The 20,148-nt window shown below is 43.2% G+C and overlaps 1 protein-coding gene across 2 annotated transcripts in view; it reads right to left on the bottom strand.

Annotated features, from left to right (window-relative positions):
* The window catches only part of CHRDL1 (chordin like 1), a 167,760-nt gene that overhangs the window by 11,408 nt on the left and 136,204 nt on the right, over positions 1–20,148 (bottom strand). For both annotated transcript variants that reach the window (XM_077479865.1, XM_077479780.1), the window contains one exon: positions 5,936–6,130. In XM_077479865.1, the coding sequence (XP_077335991.1) occupies positions 5,936–6,130 (195 nt within the window). The remainder of the gene's footprint in view (positions 1–5,935; positions 6,131–20,148) is intronic.

The raw sequence follows: 20,148 nt of genomic DNA on the forward strand, positions 1-20,148 counted from the left end.
TCACATTCTATGTATTTCATGATTGCTAATGTCTTGCATTTCTTTCCTCATTCCCTAATTACCATCATTGCAATATGCTCTAATTTATATGCTGTGCCCCTTTGTCCTCATGCAGATTTGCCTCACTAACTTCCCCACCATGCTCTTCTTGGCCCCTAAAACTATAGTCTAGTCACTTGACAATGTCTTTTGTCAGCTCCATAGTATTGCTTTCCCCTAAACACCCCCTAAAATCTCTACAAATGTGATGTGTGTGCTTCAATTCATGCAAAGTGACCTTTTTTGTGTTTTTTGGAGTTGTGCCAAACTCATTAGGAACCCCCCTCTCCCCAACTGCTACCTCAGCTGATAGCAATCCTCTATCTGATGACTTGACCCAACCCAATACACACTCTAAATACCTTTTTCATGATAACATTTATGGACAAATTCACCAAAGCATGTAGTGTAAGGGCCTGCCTCAATACTTTCAAATGCTATTTTTATTTTTTTAACACATTCATTTTCTTGCTATGTAATAGCAGAATGTCAAAATGTGCTTCCATTTTGTTAATATGACACTTCTTACCTGTCCGGTGGGCTGCCAATAATGTAACTAAGGAGGGGCTTCACAAAGTATCACACATTATTTAGGCATTCAGCTCTCAATCAAGTGGAGAGGGTTACCTATCCTAAACATCCCCCCTCATTTTTTAGCAAGGGCCCATCAGATGGGGGGGATGGGTTAGGACTCTCATAAGAGGACCTTATACTTTAGGCTTTAAATACTCCTTTAAAAAAATGTTAGACTAATTTTGTCAAAAAATGTGGGTGTCTAATCTGCATGCAATGTTGATTTGTAAAATTACTATTTTTTTTTCTTGTGTCACTACACAGTGTCCTTCAACGCCACAGGAATGGCAGACTGTGGCCTCCCACTTTGCCATTTTTCGTCAAGTTGTGCCTTTTTCACCAACAGTGCAAACCCAAGTTCAGAGTGAGATGAGGGGACAGTCTCTTCTTCAGATAATCTTATTATGTTGTGGGTCTGCTACACACACACACCTTCTTTTTGTTAACTAATGTGTAGTGCATTACTGATCTAAATCATGCTCATTTTCAGCACCATGGCAGGAAAATGGCATGATTGTCCAAATTTACACATCACTGTGGGTGCTTTTTACTAAAGGCACATCCACTATGCACTACAAGTGCACTGCAAAAGTACACCTGAAACTGCACTTGGAGTGCAAAGTGGAGTTGCCTTTAGTAAATCACACTCCTTCTCAGCACAAACTCAAATTTCACTCCAAATACATTTTAAGCCCAATGAAAAAGGAAGCCACACATTGTTGAGAATTCAACTTTTTAATACAAGCACATTCATATGTGCATTTAGTAAAGGTTTTTACAACAAACCAAGAGATTTTGGGGATCCAAAACCGAGTTTAATCATATTTATTTTTTACTTGTTTTTTTCTGTAAACAGGCATGTATCAAAGCGTAAAATACAGAACACAGGAACTTACAAAGTTCAACTTGGAAAAGTGAAGACAATATCAGACATGAGTATGTACAAACTGGGCTGATATTGCCTTCATCACATGGGGTGTGACCCCTGAAAAATACAAATTTGGAAGATGCACACAGTGTGTCAACATGTGCTATCTCCCATCATGGGGGATCAATGTACATGCTTTGGGGCTGCAACCCCTTCATCTCAGACACTAAACACAAAACACGTACATTGATCCCCCATGATGGGAGATAGAGCATGTTTACACACTCTGTGCATCTTCCAAATTTGGAATGTATAAAATAATACAACATTTTTTAGATAAAAAGCAAAAATAAAACCTTATCTAGTTTTTTTCGTTTTCACACTCTCCCCAAAACATCAATGATGTTCTTCATTTTATTTTTAACATCATTGATGTTTTGTTGTACAATTTCCAAATCCCTATTGCACCCCATTATCTCCCCGATCAAGATCTGGGCACTTTCACTGGTAAAACGGGAATCTTCCTCCACATCACCTAGAAAAAAAAAAAACAAACACACCATGTAATCCAAATATGGTGATATACATTGATGAGCTTACCGGAAGCTGTGTTCTCCGACACTCACCTGTTGTGGTGACAATTTGGCCAACTTCCACGATCTCTCCTTCTTCCTCCTCCTCCTGCTCCTGCTCCTCTGTTTCTTCTTCTGGAAGTTGCCCTTCTTTGGGAGGGGTGTGGTCCCTTGTGTCCTCATGGTCCCTGGTGTCCTCATACTTGCCGAGTCTTCTCTCCCCTATGAGAATGTAAACAAAGATTAATTAGCACACAGAGGGCAGAAATAGGAATCTGAAACATTGCTTTGAAGTGTTGTACAATTGTGTTTTTGGGCCGAGTTACAAGGTGAGGGGCCACTTTGTTAAGCTGGAATACTTCCCTGCAAAACGATGTTTCATACGAACGAACGAAACCATGACCTTGAAAGTGGCCATTTTAAAATGCACAACATGAAATCAAAGCACATGGAGCATGTATGCAAGAAAGAATAATCATATGAACACACGACAACTACCTACTTTTTTTAAGAACACGCTTGATCCTTAGGTACTGCTCGTGCTCCCTCAGTTTCAGGTCTGACCAGCGTTTTCTCAGTTGATCCTTGGATCGGCGTACCCCAAAATTCTTCAGAAGACTCTTCACAACTTTCTTCATGATCTTGGCCTTTCTAATATTTGGGTTTGGGTAAGGTCCATACTTCCCATCATAGTCGGTCCTGTTCAATATGTCGACCATCTCTAACATCTCTCCAAAAGACATATTTGAGGCCTTAAATCTTGTCTTCCTGGATCGGGACGTTTCAGGCTCCGGGCTTTCCTCACCCTCCTCCTCGTTAGTGGAACTATTATTGCGCATCTGCGTTCTCTCCGCCATGTGCTCTCCCCACTGCACGGGAAGCGAAGGGGCAGGGAATAGTCTGGAAAGAACGTCAGGGGCGGGCGGAGTTTCACGCATGCGCACTGTATATAAAACGCCACAAATGTGTATCGTCCGCATGATCTGGGAGGAGAGTGTGAGTCACGGACGCGGCGAACGTGGAAACGAAGGTAACATTTGTAACTTTGTGCTTCACTAGACTAGACTGCTTGTATCTAGGCTGCTGTTGGGACAAGATTAGGAGGGATTTTAATTGCATTATTAGTATTTGAGGGTTTGTCTTGTGTTGTGTCTTGCAGACCAAATGGACCCATTCACCAATGCCAAATTTATGGGGCTATTCCTCAAGCTCTACATGGAGATGCCTTGCCTGTGGCAGTTCCACAACAAATTTTATAATGACAGATCAAAGAGGAACGCAGCACTGGAGAAACTGCTTGCTTTGGTGCAGATCAGGGTCCCCACGGCAGACATGACATATCTGAATAGCAAAATTGTGGCCATGAAGCTTACATATTTCAGGGAGAGAAAGAATCACCTGGAGTCCTTGAGAGCAGGAGATCCAGATGCTGTTTATTACCCCAGGATGGTGCACTTTGATAGGCTGCATTTTCTGGTAGACCAGGGGGTACCCAGGCCACCACTCAGGCCACCACTCAGGCCACCACTCTCCAGGCTTCCTCCAAGGCATCCTTCACCCCCAGCTGAGGCTTCTGATGTCCAACTTGGGCCTTCCAGGCAGCACCATGTGGTGGGGCCCAGCTTGAGACAGGTATGGCATTGTTGAACATATTTCTTGTGTTACATTTAATGATGTTAACTAGATGTTCTTATTGATCAGTAAGTTGGGATTTCTCAAAGTGGTTTACATCTCAATAGACAGTAGTGACCAAAAATGATTGGGACGGGAAAGAAAAATGCTGGTGTCAGAATGATAGTCTGTTCTATTTGGTAACAGTCAAATAGCAAAAGCCAGGAGCACAAAATGTTGTGATTGATGATCAAAAAACTAAAACTATGTCCCCTTTTCATACACAGGAAGACCTCAGTCGGGGGGAGGCTGTGGCAAGTGGCAGCCAGGAGGTCTACCAACGCCCTCCTTCTCCTGCCCCAGCTACAGGAGCCCAGCCACAGCCTCGAAGGATGCCTGGTGGGAAGTCCCAAAGGAAGACCAGAGAGTGATGGCCTGGGATGAGTCAGGTGTGCCAGAAGATGCAGCCTGTTCAAGATCACCATCCTGGGGCCTGAAATGGCATCTGAATTTCCTGCTCTCGAGGACTTCAGGAGCAGACTTCTCTCCCTGAGATATCTACTCCTCAGGCCACCAATTTTTTTATATGTAATTTAGTCATGTCTGCCCTGGGGTCCAAAGGCTGCACCAAAGTTAAGAAGTTTCTCCAGTGCTGCATTCCTAGCTTTATTTTCGAGCAAAAAAATAAATTTTATTTTTGTTTGATGAAATACTTGTGTAATGTGTTTTCCTTCAAAAAGTAGAGTTTATTTGTGAGCAGGCAAGTACATTTCCAAAATACAAAGTGAAATAAATAACAAGGGGTACCAACACTAAACAACCTCCTGTAGATTAAAAAAGCAAAAGAAAATCTAAAAAATACAATCATCTTGTTGTAAGTTTACACACAAAAATAAAAAGTAAAAAAAAGGAGAAATGAGCAGTGTCTTTAAAGGACATTTTTAGGGAATCCCCCCCCCCCCCCCAAAAAAACATCCAAAAAATAAAAAAATAAAACAAACATTGTGTAGATGTGACTTAAACTAAAATTGTATTGCTGAAATGGTTAAAAAAGAGTAATGAAATCCGTTCGGGAGAAGTGTGTGTGACTATGAGCATCAAAAGAAGTTGGTTCTTGCAGCATTGTAAAGAACAAGAGAATGCGCTTGATGAATGATTTTTTAACATTGCAGCGTGACGAATGTGCTATATCGCTTACGAGCAGTAGTTTTACCTGAACGAGCGCTTCCGTGTCGGAATTTGAATGTGAGCATGCGTGGCACTTGGTCAGATGAAAATGCTCTACACATGATCGGATTAGGTCCGTCCGGCCCAGTTGGTCGGGAAATCTTTCCAACATGTTGGAAAATTGGGTCGGACGGAGATTCGGATGGAATCAGTCCGATGCATACCACACACAGTCGGGTTATCTGACGACACGGTCCAATAAGATGCATTCCGACAGATTCTCCGACCGTGTGTACAAGGGCTAATGGATCCAGGGGGTGTTCCCTTTGTCTGATATGCATGTAGAATGCATGCCAAAGGCAGGTTAGCAAAGTATGATTGCCTTTAAAGAGGAAGTAAACCCTGATGGGTGTTACTTCCTCTTTCATTCCCTGCAAAGGCAAAGCATAATGGACTACTATGCATCGCATAGTAGCCCATTATGTGTCACTTACCTGACACAGGAGCCAGCGAAGTCGTCGCTGTCCCCTGTAGTCCGCCGCATCCATCTTGTTGGTGGGGTCGCGCAGCTCCGCCGCTGTCATTCGGCGAAGCCGCGATGACGTCACTCCCGCGCATGCGCACGGGAGCCGACACGCGCGGCAGCTCCATTCTTGCGCCATGCATGCGCCGTAGACAGCAGTGCCCGTTTTCGGGCAAATATCTCCTAAACCATATAGGTTTAGGAGATATTGCTTGGACCTACAGGTAAGCCTTAATCTAGGCTTACCTGTAGGTCAAAGTGGTTTGTAAGGGTTTACAACCACTTTAATTAAGCAGTGCACATGGCATTTTAGAGGTAGCATTTGACATGCTTTGTGTTCCCCTGAATTCTGTAGATGCAGCACATTCTGCACCTTTAAACTGCAAACTGAAAGTGGGTCAAATGCAGCCTTTTTATGTCAAAGGCTGCATGTCCCATTTAAATGCAGCTGCACATGTCTCGAATGGAAAACACTGCTTTTGACTAGGACACCTGTTGACATGAACCCTAACAGAAAATCTGTTTGGCAGGACAGTTATGTTTAAACATTTAAAAAACTCTGGCAGTTTTTGATGAACTTACCTGGACATACCTTACAGCATTTGCCATCTATTTTCTGAGGATATTTACATGTGTAGTGCTCTGGGCAGCTAATTTTCTTGCACTCCTGCTTGGTGAAGTTACAAGTGCACAGCACACATTCCACTACTCCGAAGGCTCGCAAGGTGGGGTGCCAAGATTCTCCATGGGAATATGTTTTCCCATTCGATACACATACTGCAGGGAACATGGCAAATACAAGCAGGTGTTGAGTACTAACAGTATTCAGGTAAAGGGTCAAATGATACAAAGTAAAGCAAGTATGCATAATTTAAGGGAATAGAAATGTGAAAGGAGGCACCAAAAACTTTATATCATCAATAATCTAGTAATGTTTTCTCTACAAGAATTTTTCTCCTATTAAGGACAAAAAAAAGGTTGTTAATGATCTTGCATCTTTTTTTTTCAGGCTTACTGGGAATCCCTTATTTGGTGTAAACATTTTTATAAAATGTGTGGTGTTGCCAGACACCTTGACTTATAATGAAAAGTTGATCATTAAGATAAAGCATTGATGACAGCACAGAGCCAAGTATTTAGCAATCATGAAACCAAGAGTTATATGACCTAGCACAGATAATTGGCAAAGAAATATATTATAATACAAATGCTAGAATTCTCCAGATGTGGCCCAATTTGCTCCCTCACTCTAAATATTATATCTTCATCTTTCATTCTCTTTTTTCGACTTCAGCTTTAATATACCATACCGATTACTATATTTCAAGAATTGAAACCACCAGATTGCACACCCTGGAGCCCTGCTGCAGGTCTTATAGAAATCTGATTTCCCTGGTTCTATGTGCCAGCTTTAACTATAGCTCAACCTCAGCCTGAACAGTGCCATTCAAATAAAAATATATGGAAGTCGCCCCTCCAGGATATGTTCCTACAATTTACTTTTTTGAGTGAAGAATTCATACAAAACCTGCCATGGCTCCCCTACGGAGCATTTCACTTTATGATAATCATAGAGCTCACGTGAGTGGTGCATTGACTCTTAGCTCAATAAAATTGTTAGGGATTGTATTCTGAAGTGAAGCCTCAATTTTTCTCTTTAATTTCAAAAGTTCTTTTAACCCTGAACTCTATTTGGTTTTTCCCCACTCTGTCATATCTTGGTATTTTCTTTGTCTCATCTGTGCCATCCCAAAACTGTCCTGATCAGTCTTTCCTTGATTCCCTCAACTTTTACAAATTTTATACTTACTTTCAAAGTGCCATATGAACCTTATAGGTCCACTTACACCTCGTACACACTTTTTCATGTATACAATATTATTATTCAAGCTACCCTCATACCAAACATATTAACTAACATCACATCTACCTTTCTGCTTTTTTATTAAAATAATATATTTATTTTTAATTTTTTTGTTAATTGTGTTTTTTTATTAGCTATAAAACATGGTAAGTACAGAAATTGAGAAATGCAGAGAAAAGCACATCAAGTAAAATAAAATTCAAAAGAATCAATTTTAGATCTAATAACAACAAACAGATCTGGTACAAGATATGTAACTCTATCAAAGGGAATACAAAAGAGCGAGATCAGAGGGCTATAACCTAGGGGAAGTTGAGGACAAAAGATGAGGGACTGAGATGTTGGGTGGGTATCAGTTTGGGTTTAGGGCTGTGATATCAAACTCAGATTTATCCTACAGATCCAAAAAAAGGTCCGGAGATTTCGGGTAATTGGATGGGCGAATTGGTGGAGCTGGAAGAGACCTGCTTGAGCCCAGGGATGCATTCCAGTGTGGGACAAACTGTCTGGGAATAAGTGGTTATAGAGGAAGTTGGTGGGGGGGGACATGATGAAGAGAGAGAGAACATTGTAGCACAGGTACGCCATATCTTTAATGAGAACAACATAGGGCCTAGGCATAGACTTTGAAGCTTGAGATCTTGGTGCAGTGAAGGGGACCAGATTATGGAGCAGGGATGGGTGGGAAACAGAGAGCCCATCTCGATCTCTGACTACCTATTTGGCGGTGAAAGGCAAGACCAGGATATCACTACAGGAAGATGTGAGGCTAGGTAATATTTGTGAACATCAGGGCCCCCCAGACCACCTAAATTATAGTAGTTTAGGCATGCCCGACATTTTCAACACATTGATTCTGCCTAACCATGAGATTAGAAGTAGATTCCAATGAGTTAACATGGCATTGTTGTCCTTACACAGTGGTGTGTAGTTGTTTGACTATAGGGAGGAATAGGTAGGGGCAATTTGTACGCCTAGGTATTTAAGAGATGAGGTGCACCAGTGGTATGGGTATGAGCTTTTTAGGGAAGTTAGATCTTCCAGGGAGATATGTAAAGGCAAGGCTTCCGTTTTAGAGGTGTTGATTTTATAACCAGATAGGGAGCTGAACCGAGATAGGAGAGCATGTAGGGATGGAAGGGAAATGTGAGGGTGGGTGAGGATCAGCAGAATGTCATCCACGAATAGGGATTATTTATATTCCCTGTGGCAAATAGGAACCCCTCGAATATCAGGGTGGGACCGTATCGCTTCTGCTAAGGGCTCCAGACATAGAATGAAGAGGAGGGGGGGATAGGGGACAGCCATGTCTGGAACCGTTGGACATAAGGAAGGTCGGGGATGTAAATGAGGCCATTTGAACCTGAGATGAGGGGTTAGAATAGAGGGCCGATAAAGGGCAGCAAACATGTAGGGCCAGCTTAGTCTATCAAATGCTTTTTGGACATCTAGGCTGAGGTCTGCATACTCTGTTCATTGATATCGATATCAATTAATTTGGTAAGGAATTGGGATAAGCGATTGGCCAGGATTTTGGTGAAGAGTTTGTAATTCGAAATGAGGAGTGCCATTGAGTGGTAATTGTCTGGGGTGGATGGGGTCTTTACCAGGTTTAGGAATTACTGAGATGTAGGAGTGAAGAAAGGGTAGAAGGAAATTGTATAAAGATAGTAGATGAGGTGACAAAATCCGTAGGAAAGTCCTGTAGTAGGAGTAAGGGAGGCCATCTGGGCCAGGGGATTTGTGCAGGGGTAGGTGTTTAATTGTATTAGCTAATTCTTCTCCTGTAATGGGGGCGTTTAAGACAAGTAGGTCCAGTTTGGTCAGTTTTGGTAGTTTAATGTCTGATAAAAAAAAGTCTTGAACGACTCTTGATCAAATGGAGGGTGGAGGGTGGAGTTCTGGGGTTAGACAGTTGTAAAGTTTAGCGTGAAACGCACCAAAGACCCGAATCATGGTTTGGTGGCAGTAAGTTTGGATCCCATCATGTTGTTTAAAGTGGTCCAGAAAAGAGTGGAAGGGCATAGGGTTGAGTCTGGAGACTAACATTCTGTGTGGTATGTTGGAGAACTCATAGAATTTTTGCTTAGCCCATAGGAGGGATTTGTCTATAGCTGACATCTCTGGGGACTTTAACCTGTTTTGTAGCAAAGTCACCGTCCATAGTCGAGCCACTGTGGGAGAGTGTACTAGAGAGCATTTAGCAGTTCAGCCAGTGAAGACAATTTCAAGAAGGCGGAATCTTTCTTTCTATGGGAGCATACTGAGATACATTGCCCCCTGAAATATGCCTTCCCATAGAGTGGATGGACTGGGGACAGTACCTACATTGAGCTGAAAGTATTCTGTCAGTGCGAGGGAGAGTGCACTCGCACTGGGGTTATTTAGCAGTGATTCATTTAGTCTCCAGTGACATTTCTTAGGATACGCGGTGGCGAAGGAGAGGTCTAGGGTCAGGGGGGCATGATCCGACCAGGTGCAGGTGATAAGGCCCAATTCAGCTGACACTGTGTTGGGTAGGAGGGGGGCTGTCACAAAAAAGTGGTCTAATCTAGAGAACATTTTGTGAGGGGGAGAATGGAATAAAAACTGTTTGCTTGTAGGATGTTAGATCCTCCAAGTGTCAAACAGGTGGTGGGCATGTATCAGTTTGGGAAAGGATGTGGATAAGGACTGCACTGGGAGGGGTAGTTTGGTGTGGAATAGGGATCTCCTGTCTCGAGTAGGGGAGAGTATGGCATTAAAGTTTCCACCTATCACCTTGTAGCTGTGGGAAGCATTGGAGCTATTGGGATGCTTCAGTTAAGAATTTGCTCTGACATGAGTTAGGCGCATATACGTTTATAATTGTAATGGGATGAGACATATAAACACATTGCATTTTTATGTAGCGGCCATGTGGGTCTAAGTGCGTGGACTCGACCTTGAGAGCGCAGGAGCATCTAATCAGTATTGCGATGCCAGCCTTACCAGATGAGTCACACACTGTGTGAGTAGTTGGCAAATATTTGGATGCAAATTTAAAGGAACCTCCAGCACGGAAGTGGGTTTCCTGAATCAGGATCACATCTGCACCAGAGGCCCTGAACTCCTTCAAGGCCAGCCATAATTTAATGGAATTCAGGCCCTTTACATTGTATGACAACAACTTCAGAGCCATACCAAGGTAGTAAAGGTTAGCCAATGTAGATGTAGTGGAACAGGTAACTTCCCAATTGCGGAATTACAGGTTAATAGCCTTGTGTTAATCAACATATCACCTTGTACTGTGGAGGATGTTAGAAAAATTACATATGAAAACGTAAGAAATACAAAAAGAGAGCATAATAACCATTGAGTAGCTGCGATATAACAAAAAGGCTGGGTTGGCCTAGAAAAAAAAGTCCCAACAACATGTGTATTCCCGAGTGGCATCTGCTACTCGGGAGTCCTTGACCACAGCCGGGTGGCAAGTGGAGGAACAGGGCGGCCTCCAACTGGAAGAAGCACGAGGACCCGCTGTGCTACTCTGGTGGTGGTGTTAACAGGCAAAAGACTCCATAATCAGTCTTGTGTGGTAAATCAGAGGATCCAACCAAAGGAAACAGAAAAAAACAACAATGCGAAGCACTCCAATGGTAAGAGAGGTCAAAGAGCAACAGAGCAGTCAATCTTCCATTGTCGGCAACAAGGTGGATCAGAACAAGTTGAACCCATGAGAAGGGGTTATGGGGATCTGTGGTCCCAAGGAAATAAAAGCCTCCTGGGGGATGACTCAAGGGGGATCAAATAGGTTGCCTAGGCCATTGAGGACATTGGGGAGTGGAGTAGGCCCTTGATTTTTTTACTCACATCGGAGTCCAGATCGATGATGTAGCTGAAGGGCGGTAGGCATTGTTGCCCTTCATCCGCTGGCAATGGTGGTAGGTCCAGGTTTTTGAGGAAGGAATCTCCTTCTTGCAGATCTTGAAGTGTATGTTGGGCTCCATCTTTTGTTGGACTGCGGCAAAACGGGAAGCCCCAGAAGTAAGGGATCTTATGAAGGTTAGAGGAGATGCCTTTTGGCCAGGGTGATTGAGGAAAGATCGCTGAATATTTGAATTCTGTCCCCTTTATAGTCAATATGGGATCGGTTGTGGGGTCAGCACCTCTTTACTTTCATAATAGTGGAACTGCAGCACTATGTCTCGTAGCCTGGCACATGCAGGAGGTTTCCCCTCTAATTTCCCTGGAAATCTTCCCCACCTCCTGGGCTATTCCCTTTGTAAGCTGGTGTGCAAGGGCCTGTAGTTTGACATTGAGCAGATCAGGGGTTAAAATGGACTGGGAGGGTGGGGGGAGATGTGAAGGAAGGGCTTGCTGGGAGTTGTTGTCCACCATCAGGGTGCTAACGTACTCCTCCGGGTCGCCTTGTATAATTGAGACCGGGGAATGAGGTTTAGTCTGGTAGCGGTCCATCGTGACTAGAGGCCGCACACTAGCAGGGTCCAGTAGTAAAGGCATTGGTCCACAATCTTTACCATGGGGTGCTGGTAGGCTTTAAGGGTCTTGGTCTTTTACCCCCGTGGTGGATGGAAGCCGATGTAGCTGTACAGGGGTGGCGGAGAGCCGAGCCTCCATCAAAACAATCACCATAACTGTGTTACTCTGTTAAAATTATCTCTGTGAACCACAATTTCAATTCCATATTTCTCAGATCTATACCATGTTCCAGTGGACCTGAAAACTGGAGCATTGTGGGAATTTCTGGGTTGTGTTTACTCATGTAGGGGGAAGGGTATTTTCAGGATTTGAGCAGTTTAATGTTCTGTATATAATGCTGCGTACACACGACCGGACTTTGAGGGACTAGGTCCGACAGACTTTCGACGGAGTTCTGACAGAGTTATGACGGACTTTCCGAATGAACGGACTTGGCCACACACAATCACACCAAAGTCCGACGGATTCTAACGTGATGACGTACGACCGGACTAGAATAAGGAAGTTCATAGCCAGTAGCCAATAGCTGCCCTCGCGTCGGTTTTTGTCCGTCGGACTAGCATACACACGAGCGGATTTCTCGGTAGGAACTGGGTCCGGCGGAGTTCCGGCGGAAAAATTTGAAACATGTTCCATTTCTAAAGTCTGTCGGATTTTTGCAAATCAAAAGTCCGCTGCAGCCCACACACGATCGAATGGTCTGCCGGAATTGTTCCGTCGGACCTTTGATGTTGAAAAGTCCGGTCGTGCGTACGCTGCATTAGTCTACATGCCTACCAAGCCCACATTAAAGCAACCCAGATAATATATTAAATGTGTCAAATCAAGCTATATATGTTAAAGATGAGAGTAAATATTTACCTCTCCATGCAGCTAACACAGCTCTGATCCTCAAAAATGATTCCCAGAATTTCCAGAATTGTCAATCTCTGTGGTCTCCCCGCAGCTCTCACTGGTTCTGCTTTCAGACCTCCACATTACTGTTGTATCCTGTAATGTGAGACAGTCCACAGAATGAAATATTGAAACTTGTTGGAGACCACGAAGATTAATACTCCTGGAATGGTCGATTTCCAAGCAGGCCTTGGGGTGCCAATTCACAGGCTTGGAGCAGTGTTTAATTGCACTGGTAGAAGGATAAGTAAGTATTACGCTCCTCTTTTACGGGTATAGCTTGCTTTTGCATATATAATATAGTAGCTGGGTCACTTTAAAATGATACGCAACGTCTGAAAAAGATTGTAATGAATCCATCAGAAACATTATTGTCAGTTAAAACAGTAAGGCCCATGTGCTCTGCTAAAGCACTGCTATTAATGGCAGACATTCATCTTCAGGATATAACTGTGATTGTGTATATCATACAATGATGAATTAACCTTGCTCTAATTGCATGTAAAGGCCTACTTAGAAATCCCAGAATGATATATTCTGCATGCAGGAATGTATTACTGTTGTTATTGCAAAGTTTATTTAATTTGGAGAGACTGTCCAGTTACTGGTTACAGTAATGATTATGAACTTGGTAAAAGCCTTTTTTATTACTGTGCAAAAGTGCTCTTGCCCAAGATGAATTATTAGACACTTTACTGCCAGATTTACTGAAGTGCAATGAAGTAAAGCTGTATTCATTTTAAACATCTGATCATGGGCAAGAGAAGCACTTTTTTTTTTTAAATCCTCCTGCACATAACTGGATGTTTGTGTTTACTTCAATTAAAGCCCAACTCCAGTTAAAAAAAAAAAAAAAATGAATGGACTAAACCTAGTTCAAATAAAAAGGTAGGTTTCCAAGTTCCATTTTGTGAAGACCAGAACCTGTTTCTACACAACATTTATATTGGCCCTCATTTACTAAAGTGTGAAGTTTGGTGAAGATAAGTAGGCCAATCATTTAAGAGTAAAAGGGAACAAAATAGCTATAATATGTAGCACCCTCTACCCGTAGGTAGGGGCTAGTAAGGGTTATATTACTAGGGCTTGTTCAGCACAGGCAAATTTAGGCAGGCTTATGCTGTAAGATAGGCCTGTCTGTTTTGATCTGGGGGCAGGGAGTGGTCAGAGTAGCAGTGGGTGTGACCACCTGCACATCAGTTCTGAGGTGCCTTCCTTGTTTCGGAGGAGAATGTTCTAGAAAAGGGTCTGGGTCTGGAACTAGAGTGGCAGGCAGCTTGTGTGTGATTTCTGACCAATCCCCATCGGTATTGGCAGGGGGCGAGCCTCATATATAAGCTGAGGTCACATGTCACTGGGGAGGAGAAGTCGACTGGGTGAAGTGAGGAATGGAGTGCTAGACAGCCGCAGGAGGATGCCCACATCTGGGGGGGGGGGGGGTGTACCGATTGCAGGAGGAGGCTCGGGGAGATCTGTGAAGGAACATTGGGGGTTATTTACAAAAGGCAAATCTACTTTGTACTCGCTCTAAATCTAAGGGGTAGATCTGAAATAAGTGGAAGCTCTGCTGATTTTATCATCCAATCATGTGCAAGCTAAAATGCTATTTTTTATTTTCTTTGCATGCCCCCCTTGGATCTATATCAACTTTATTTCCAAGTGCACTTGCAGTGCAAAGTGGATTTTCCTTTAGTAAATAACCTCCATTGCCTCTACATGGTCATTGGCAATGTCTCTGTCACCACACGGTTGGTGGCAGGGAACTCTTGGAGCAGTTCCTCATCAAGTTCCTCATCAAGGACTCAGGGTTGGAAGGTCAGTGAGTGTTAGCACAGTGGATGGCTGGAGGTGCCAGGGAATCTGTGAGGGAACTCTGCTTCTACATGATCATTAGCAGAGTCTTTATCATGCACACTGTGGATGGTGAGGAGTCCTGGATCAGAGAAGAGACTGTGGGGATGTGTGTCAAATCTTGTTTGCAAGTTGGGCTGGCTGGGAGCAGTAGTCCATTTCCTAGAAGACAAACTTTTACCTACTAGGCCTCCGGGGAGAGGTTCTGCAGGTCTCAGGCCTAGTAGCAGAGAGCCAAAAGAGCCAGTAGAGGGGCTTATTCAGAGTGAGTTTATACTACCCAATAGAAGAGGATATATCATACTTCAATTAGCAACTACAAGTTTGTGCAGGAGGAATCAGGTATGTACAGGAAGAAGCAAGTTTTGGCAAAAGAGGCGAAGAGATGTAAGACCATTGCTTTTACACGGTCAAAAGTGATGTTTTTGTCCATCACACAGTGATGGATGGAAAACTCTTAGAAACAACAGTCTGCATGGAGATGCAGGAGGAGTAACAGTCTGCATGGAGATGCAGGGGAAAATTTATATCTAGTCTATTATACACATTCAATCTTCAGGCTCTAATTTTATTCAAAGTGTATTGGAATCTTTAAATATAATGGCAATGATGAATTCTATGGGCATCCAAGTTGTACCCCCCAATAAAACAACAAAAACAAAGCTTGCAAAAGACTGTTCATTGTCTCTGGAAAGGATGCATGAAATCTGGTAGTGGGGTGATTTGGCGGATTGTTTGTCAGTAGTGCCAACACCGTGGCTACAAATACATTTATACATTTAAACACAATATTTTTCTAAATACGTAATTAGCACAACCTCAGATATTTATCCCAAAATATAACTGCCAAATAACTCTGAATACAACAATAAATGTATAAAAATGATTTTTATGTAATGTCGTGGAAACTCTTAACCTCATTTTGTAGAGCTGTTATCTCTTTCAGTTTTACGTTGGGAGAGAAAATATGCAGTTTCCATAAATACACATGCTGTTTTCGCAAGTCTATCATCGTATAAATGCTGAATGACATCCAGCCCGCTTGCCTGATGTCATCCAGGGCACCCAGCATGTTATTTGGGTATTAGCTACGATATCTAATTTATTATAATATATATGTTAAATTTCTTTTGTTTACTCTCGCTAGGATCAAAGGATTACGGAGCACTGTAAGGGCTTGTGTGCATAAGCATTTTGGCTACATTGTGCATACAACCTTGTCCAGCTGCCTTTGCACCTTGTGGGGTCAGTAAAACACTACTCAAGAGCCTGTTTTTAGCATTACCCCCCCACAATAGCATACCTGCTGGATCCACGTACAGCCATCTAAAGAATAACTGTACTTTTAAGACATATAGGGGGTTATTTACAAAAGGCAAATCCACTTTGCACTGCAAGTGCACTTTCAAGTGCAGTCGCTCTAAATCTAAGGGGTAGATCTGAAATGAGTGGAAACTCTGCTGATTTTATCATCCAATCATGTGCAAGCTAAAATGCTGTTTTTTATTTTCCTTGCATGTCCCCCTCGGATCTACAGCGACTTTACTTCCAAGTGCACTTTCAGTACAATTTCAAGTGCACTTGCAGTGCAAAGTGGATTTTCCGTTAGTAAATAACCCCCATAGTTTTATTTGTATTATTTTAATCAAGGATATCAAGCAACCATTGTCCCTTACTGCAGACAAAGACTCAGAACAACAAGGAAGGCAACTACTCCATATTTTTTTGGTAATGACTTCAGTACTAATAGCCATAAATTATGATTTTTATGCTGCAAAGCATTCATGCAGTCAATGAAGATCACAACCTGCTAGGGGCAGGCAGCTTGTATATGTATTTAGCTATAGTACATACAAAACATTTCTCAAGGGCTGAGAACAGGGGAGGCATCAGGGACCCTGGTGCATTACTCTTTCCACAATTGGCTAGTTGGTTAATCACCTGGTAACTCAATTTCCAGAAATCTTCCAGGACAGCAAATGAGAGATAGATAGGCTTCACCCATCCACAAACATAAAACACAGGGCTCTTAGATAATTTGAGCATATATCCAGAGGCTCTTCTCAGCAATAGCTAGTACTAAAAGGCAAACAAAACACTATGGGGGTTATTTACGAAAGGCAACTGCACTTTGCACTGAAAGTGCACTTGGAAGTGCAGTCGCTGTAGATCTGAGGGGAAGATCTGAAATGAGGGGAAGCTCTGCTGATTTTACAAGTTGTACAAGCTACAATGCTGTTTTTATTTTCCTTGCATGTCCCCCTCAGATCAACAGCGACTGCACTTCCAAGTGCACTTTTAGTGCAAAGGGGATTTGCCTTTTGTAAATAACCCTTTTATATTCTCTACACCCTAAATGCTCATATAAGGGAATTCTCTTCTGTCCTGGAAGATGCTTGGTTAGCAGATAAACAACTCTGTTTTCACTAGTCATTTTTCAAGTGGCTGTAAAGGAATGGACAAACATGATTTAATCTAGATTGAGCTCATGTAAGTATAAGGGGGGGGAGCCGAGAATTGAAGGTTTTTTTACCTCAATGTAGAGAATGCATTACAGTACAAAACCTTCTGCCTTTACAACCACTTTAACCACTTTCAGACCGGACCATTTTGCTGGTAAATGACCAGAGGTCTTTTTACACTTTGGCACTGCGCTGCTTTAACTGGTAATTGCGCGGTCATGCAATGTTGTACCCAAACAAAATTTGCGTCCTTTTCTTCCCACAAATAGAGCTTTCTTTTGATGGTATTTGATTGCCTCTGCGATTTTTATTTTTTGCGATATAAACGTAAAAAGACCGCAAATTTTGAAAAAAAATGATATTTTCTACTTTTTGTTATTAGAAAAATCCAATAAACTCAATTTTAGTCATACATTTAGGCCAAAATGTATTCAGCCACATGTCTTTGGTAAAAAAAAAGTCAATAATTGTATATTTATTGGTTTGCGCAAAAGTTGTCACATCTACAAACTAAGGTACGTTTTCTGGAATTTACGCAGCTTTTAGTTTACGACTGTCTATCTCATTTCTTGAGGTGCTAAAATGACAGGGCAGTACAAAACCCCCCCAAATGACCCCATTTTGGAAAGTAGACCCCCTAAGGAAATTGATAAGAGGCATGTTGAGCCCATTGAATATTTTATTTTTTTGCCTCAAGCGATTGAATAATGACAAAAAAAAAATTTTTTTTTTTTTTTTACACAAAGTTGTCACTAAATGATATATTGCTCACACATGCTATGGGCGTATGTGAAATGACACCCCAAAATAAATTCTGCTGCTTCTCCTGAGTACGGGGATACCACATATGTGGGACTTTTTGGGAGCCTAGCCGCGTACAGGGCCCCGAAAACCAAGCACCGCCTTCAGGCTTTCTAAGGGCGTAAATTTTTGATTTCACGCCTCACTACCTATTACAGTTTTGAAGGCCATAAAATGCCAAGATGGCACAAAACCCCCACAAATGACCCCATTTTAGAAAGTAGACACCCCAAGCTATTTGCTGAGAGGCATGTTGAGTCCATGGAATATTTTATATTTTGCCACAAGTTGCGGGAAAATTACAAACTTTTTTTTTTTTTTTTTTTTTTTCACAAAGTTGTCACTAAATGATATATTGCTCATGCATGCCATGGGCATATGTGAAATGACACCCCAAAATAAATTCTGCTGCTTCTCCTGAGTACGGGGATACCACATATGTGGGACTTTTTGGGAGCCTAGCCGCGTACGGGGCCCCGAAAACCAAGCACCGCCTTCAGGCTTTCTAAGGGCGTAATTTTTTGAGTTCACTTCTCACTACCTATTACAGTTTTGAAGGCCATAAAATGCCAAGATGGCACAAAACCCCCACAAATGACCCCATTTTAGAAAGTAGACACCCCAAGCTATTTGCTGAGAGGCATGTTGAGTCCATGGAATATTTTATATTTTGCCACAAGTTGCGGGAAAATTACAAACTTTTTTTTTTTTTCACAAAGTTGTCACTAAATGATATATTGCTCACGCATGCCATGGGCATATGTGAAATGACACCCCAAAATAAATTCTGCTGCTTCTCCTGAGTACGGGGATACCACATATGTGGGACTTTTTGGGAGCCTAGCCGCGTACGGGGCCCCAAAAACCAAGCACCGCCTTCAGGCTTTCTAAGGGCGTTACAGTTTTGAAGGCCATAAAATGCCAAGATGGCACAAACCCCCCCCCCCCAAATGACCCCATTTTAGAAAGTAGACACCCCTAAATTTAGGGGTACACTAGTGAGACTAGGTAATAAATGGCGGGTGCCCTGAAACTATAAAAAAATAACTAACCAACCAGCGTCACCTGTAACAGTTATATGGTGATCACTGGTGAAAGGGTTAACTAGGGGGCAATCAGGGGGCTTTATGCGGTAGTATATGGGGGTCCCTGGCGCTATAAAAAGCTGCGGCGAACCTAAATACCTACCTGCCTAACTAGCGTCACCTGTGACACTAATACAGCGATCAGAAAAACGATCGCTTATTAGGCTGGGTTCACACTGGAGCGATGCGGGAACGCCACGAATGCGCGGCGGGTTCCCGCATCGCATGCCTCCCGGCGGCAGTTCACACTGCCCTATGCGAACTGCTGGGAGTGTCAGTGAAATGTTAATGACACCCCCAGATCAGTTCGCATATCGCAGTGCGATCTGCAAACTTGGATCGCATGGTGTGAACACCCATGCGATCCGATTCTGCTGCGGACCAAAAAAAGGGTCCCGTGCGAGTTTGCGGCGGGTGCGGCGGGTGCGACACGAATTCAGCCATACTATCTGTATAGCTGAACTCGAATCGCACAGAGATCGGATGTGATTTGCACTGCAGTGCGGTGCGAATCACATCCGTTCTCATAAACCGCTGCAATGTGAACCCAGCCTTAGTGACACTGGCGACGGGGGGTGATCACGGGGTTAAACCTTTATTGGGGGGGTTAGGGGGGTACCTTAGAACTAAAGGGGGCTAACCCTAACTGCCCTAACAGTTATTAGTCACAAATGACACCTGCCGGGTGATCAGGGGGTTAAACCTTTATTAGGTAATAAATGGCGGGTGCCCTGAAACTATAAAAAAATAACTAACCAACCAGCGTCACCTGTAACAGTTATATGGTGATCACTGGTGAAAGGGTTAACTAGGGGGCAATCAGGGGGCTTTATGCGGTAGTATATGGGGGTCCCTAGCGCTATAAAAAGCTGCGGCGAACCTAAATACCTACCTGCCTAACTAGCGTCACCTGTGACACTAATACGGCGATCAGAAAAATGATCGCTTATTAGGCTGGGTTCACACTGGAGCGATGCGGAAACGCCGCGAATCCGCGGCGGGTTCCCGCATCGCATGCCTCCCGGCGGCAGTTCACACTGCCCTATGCGAACTGCTGGGAGTGTCAGTGAAATGTTACTGACACCCCCAGATCAGTTCGCATATCGCAGTGCGATCTGCAAACTCGGATCGCATGGTGTGAACACCCATGCGATCCGATTCTGCTGCGGGCCAAAAAAAGGGTCCCGTGCGAATTTGCGGCGGGTGCGGCGGGTGTGGCGGGTGCGGCGGGTGCGGCGAATGGCTGAACTCGAATCGCACAGAGATCGGATGTGATTTGCACTGCAGTGCGGTGCGAATCACATTCGTTCTCATAAACCGCTGCAATGTGAACCCAGCCTTAGTGACACTGGCGACGGGGGGTGATCACGGGGTTAA

Source organism: Lithobates pipiens, unplaced genomic scaffold (genome assembly GCF_037356315.1).
Source record: "Lithobates pipiens isolate NorthernLeopardFrog02 unplaced genomic scaffold, aLitPip1_a1.2 Scaffold_1, whole genome shotgun sequence".
NCBI lineage: Eukaryota > Metazoa > Chordata > Amphibia > Anura > Ranidae > Lithobates > Lithobates pipiens.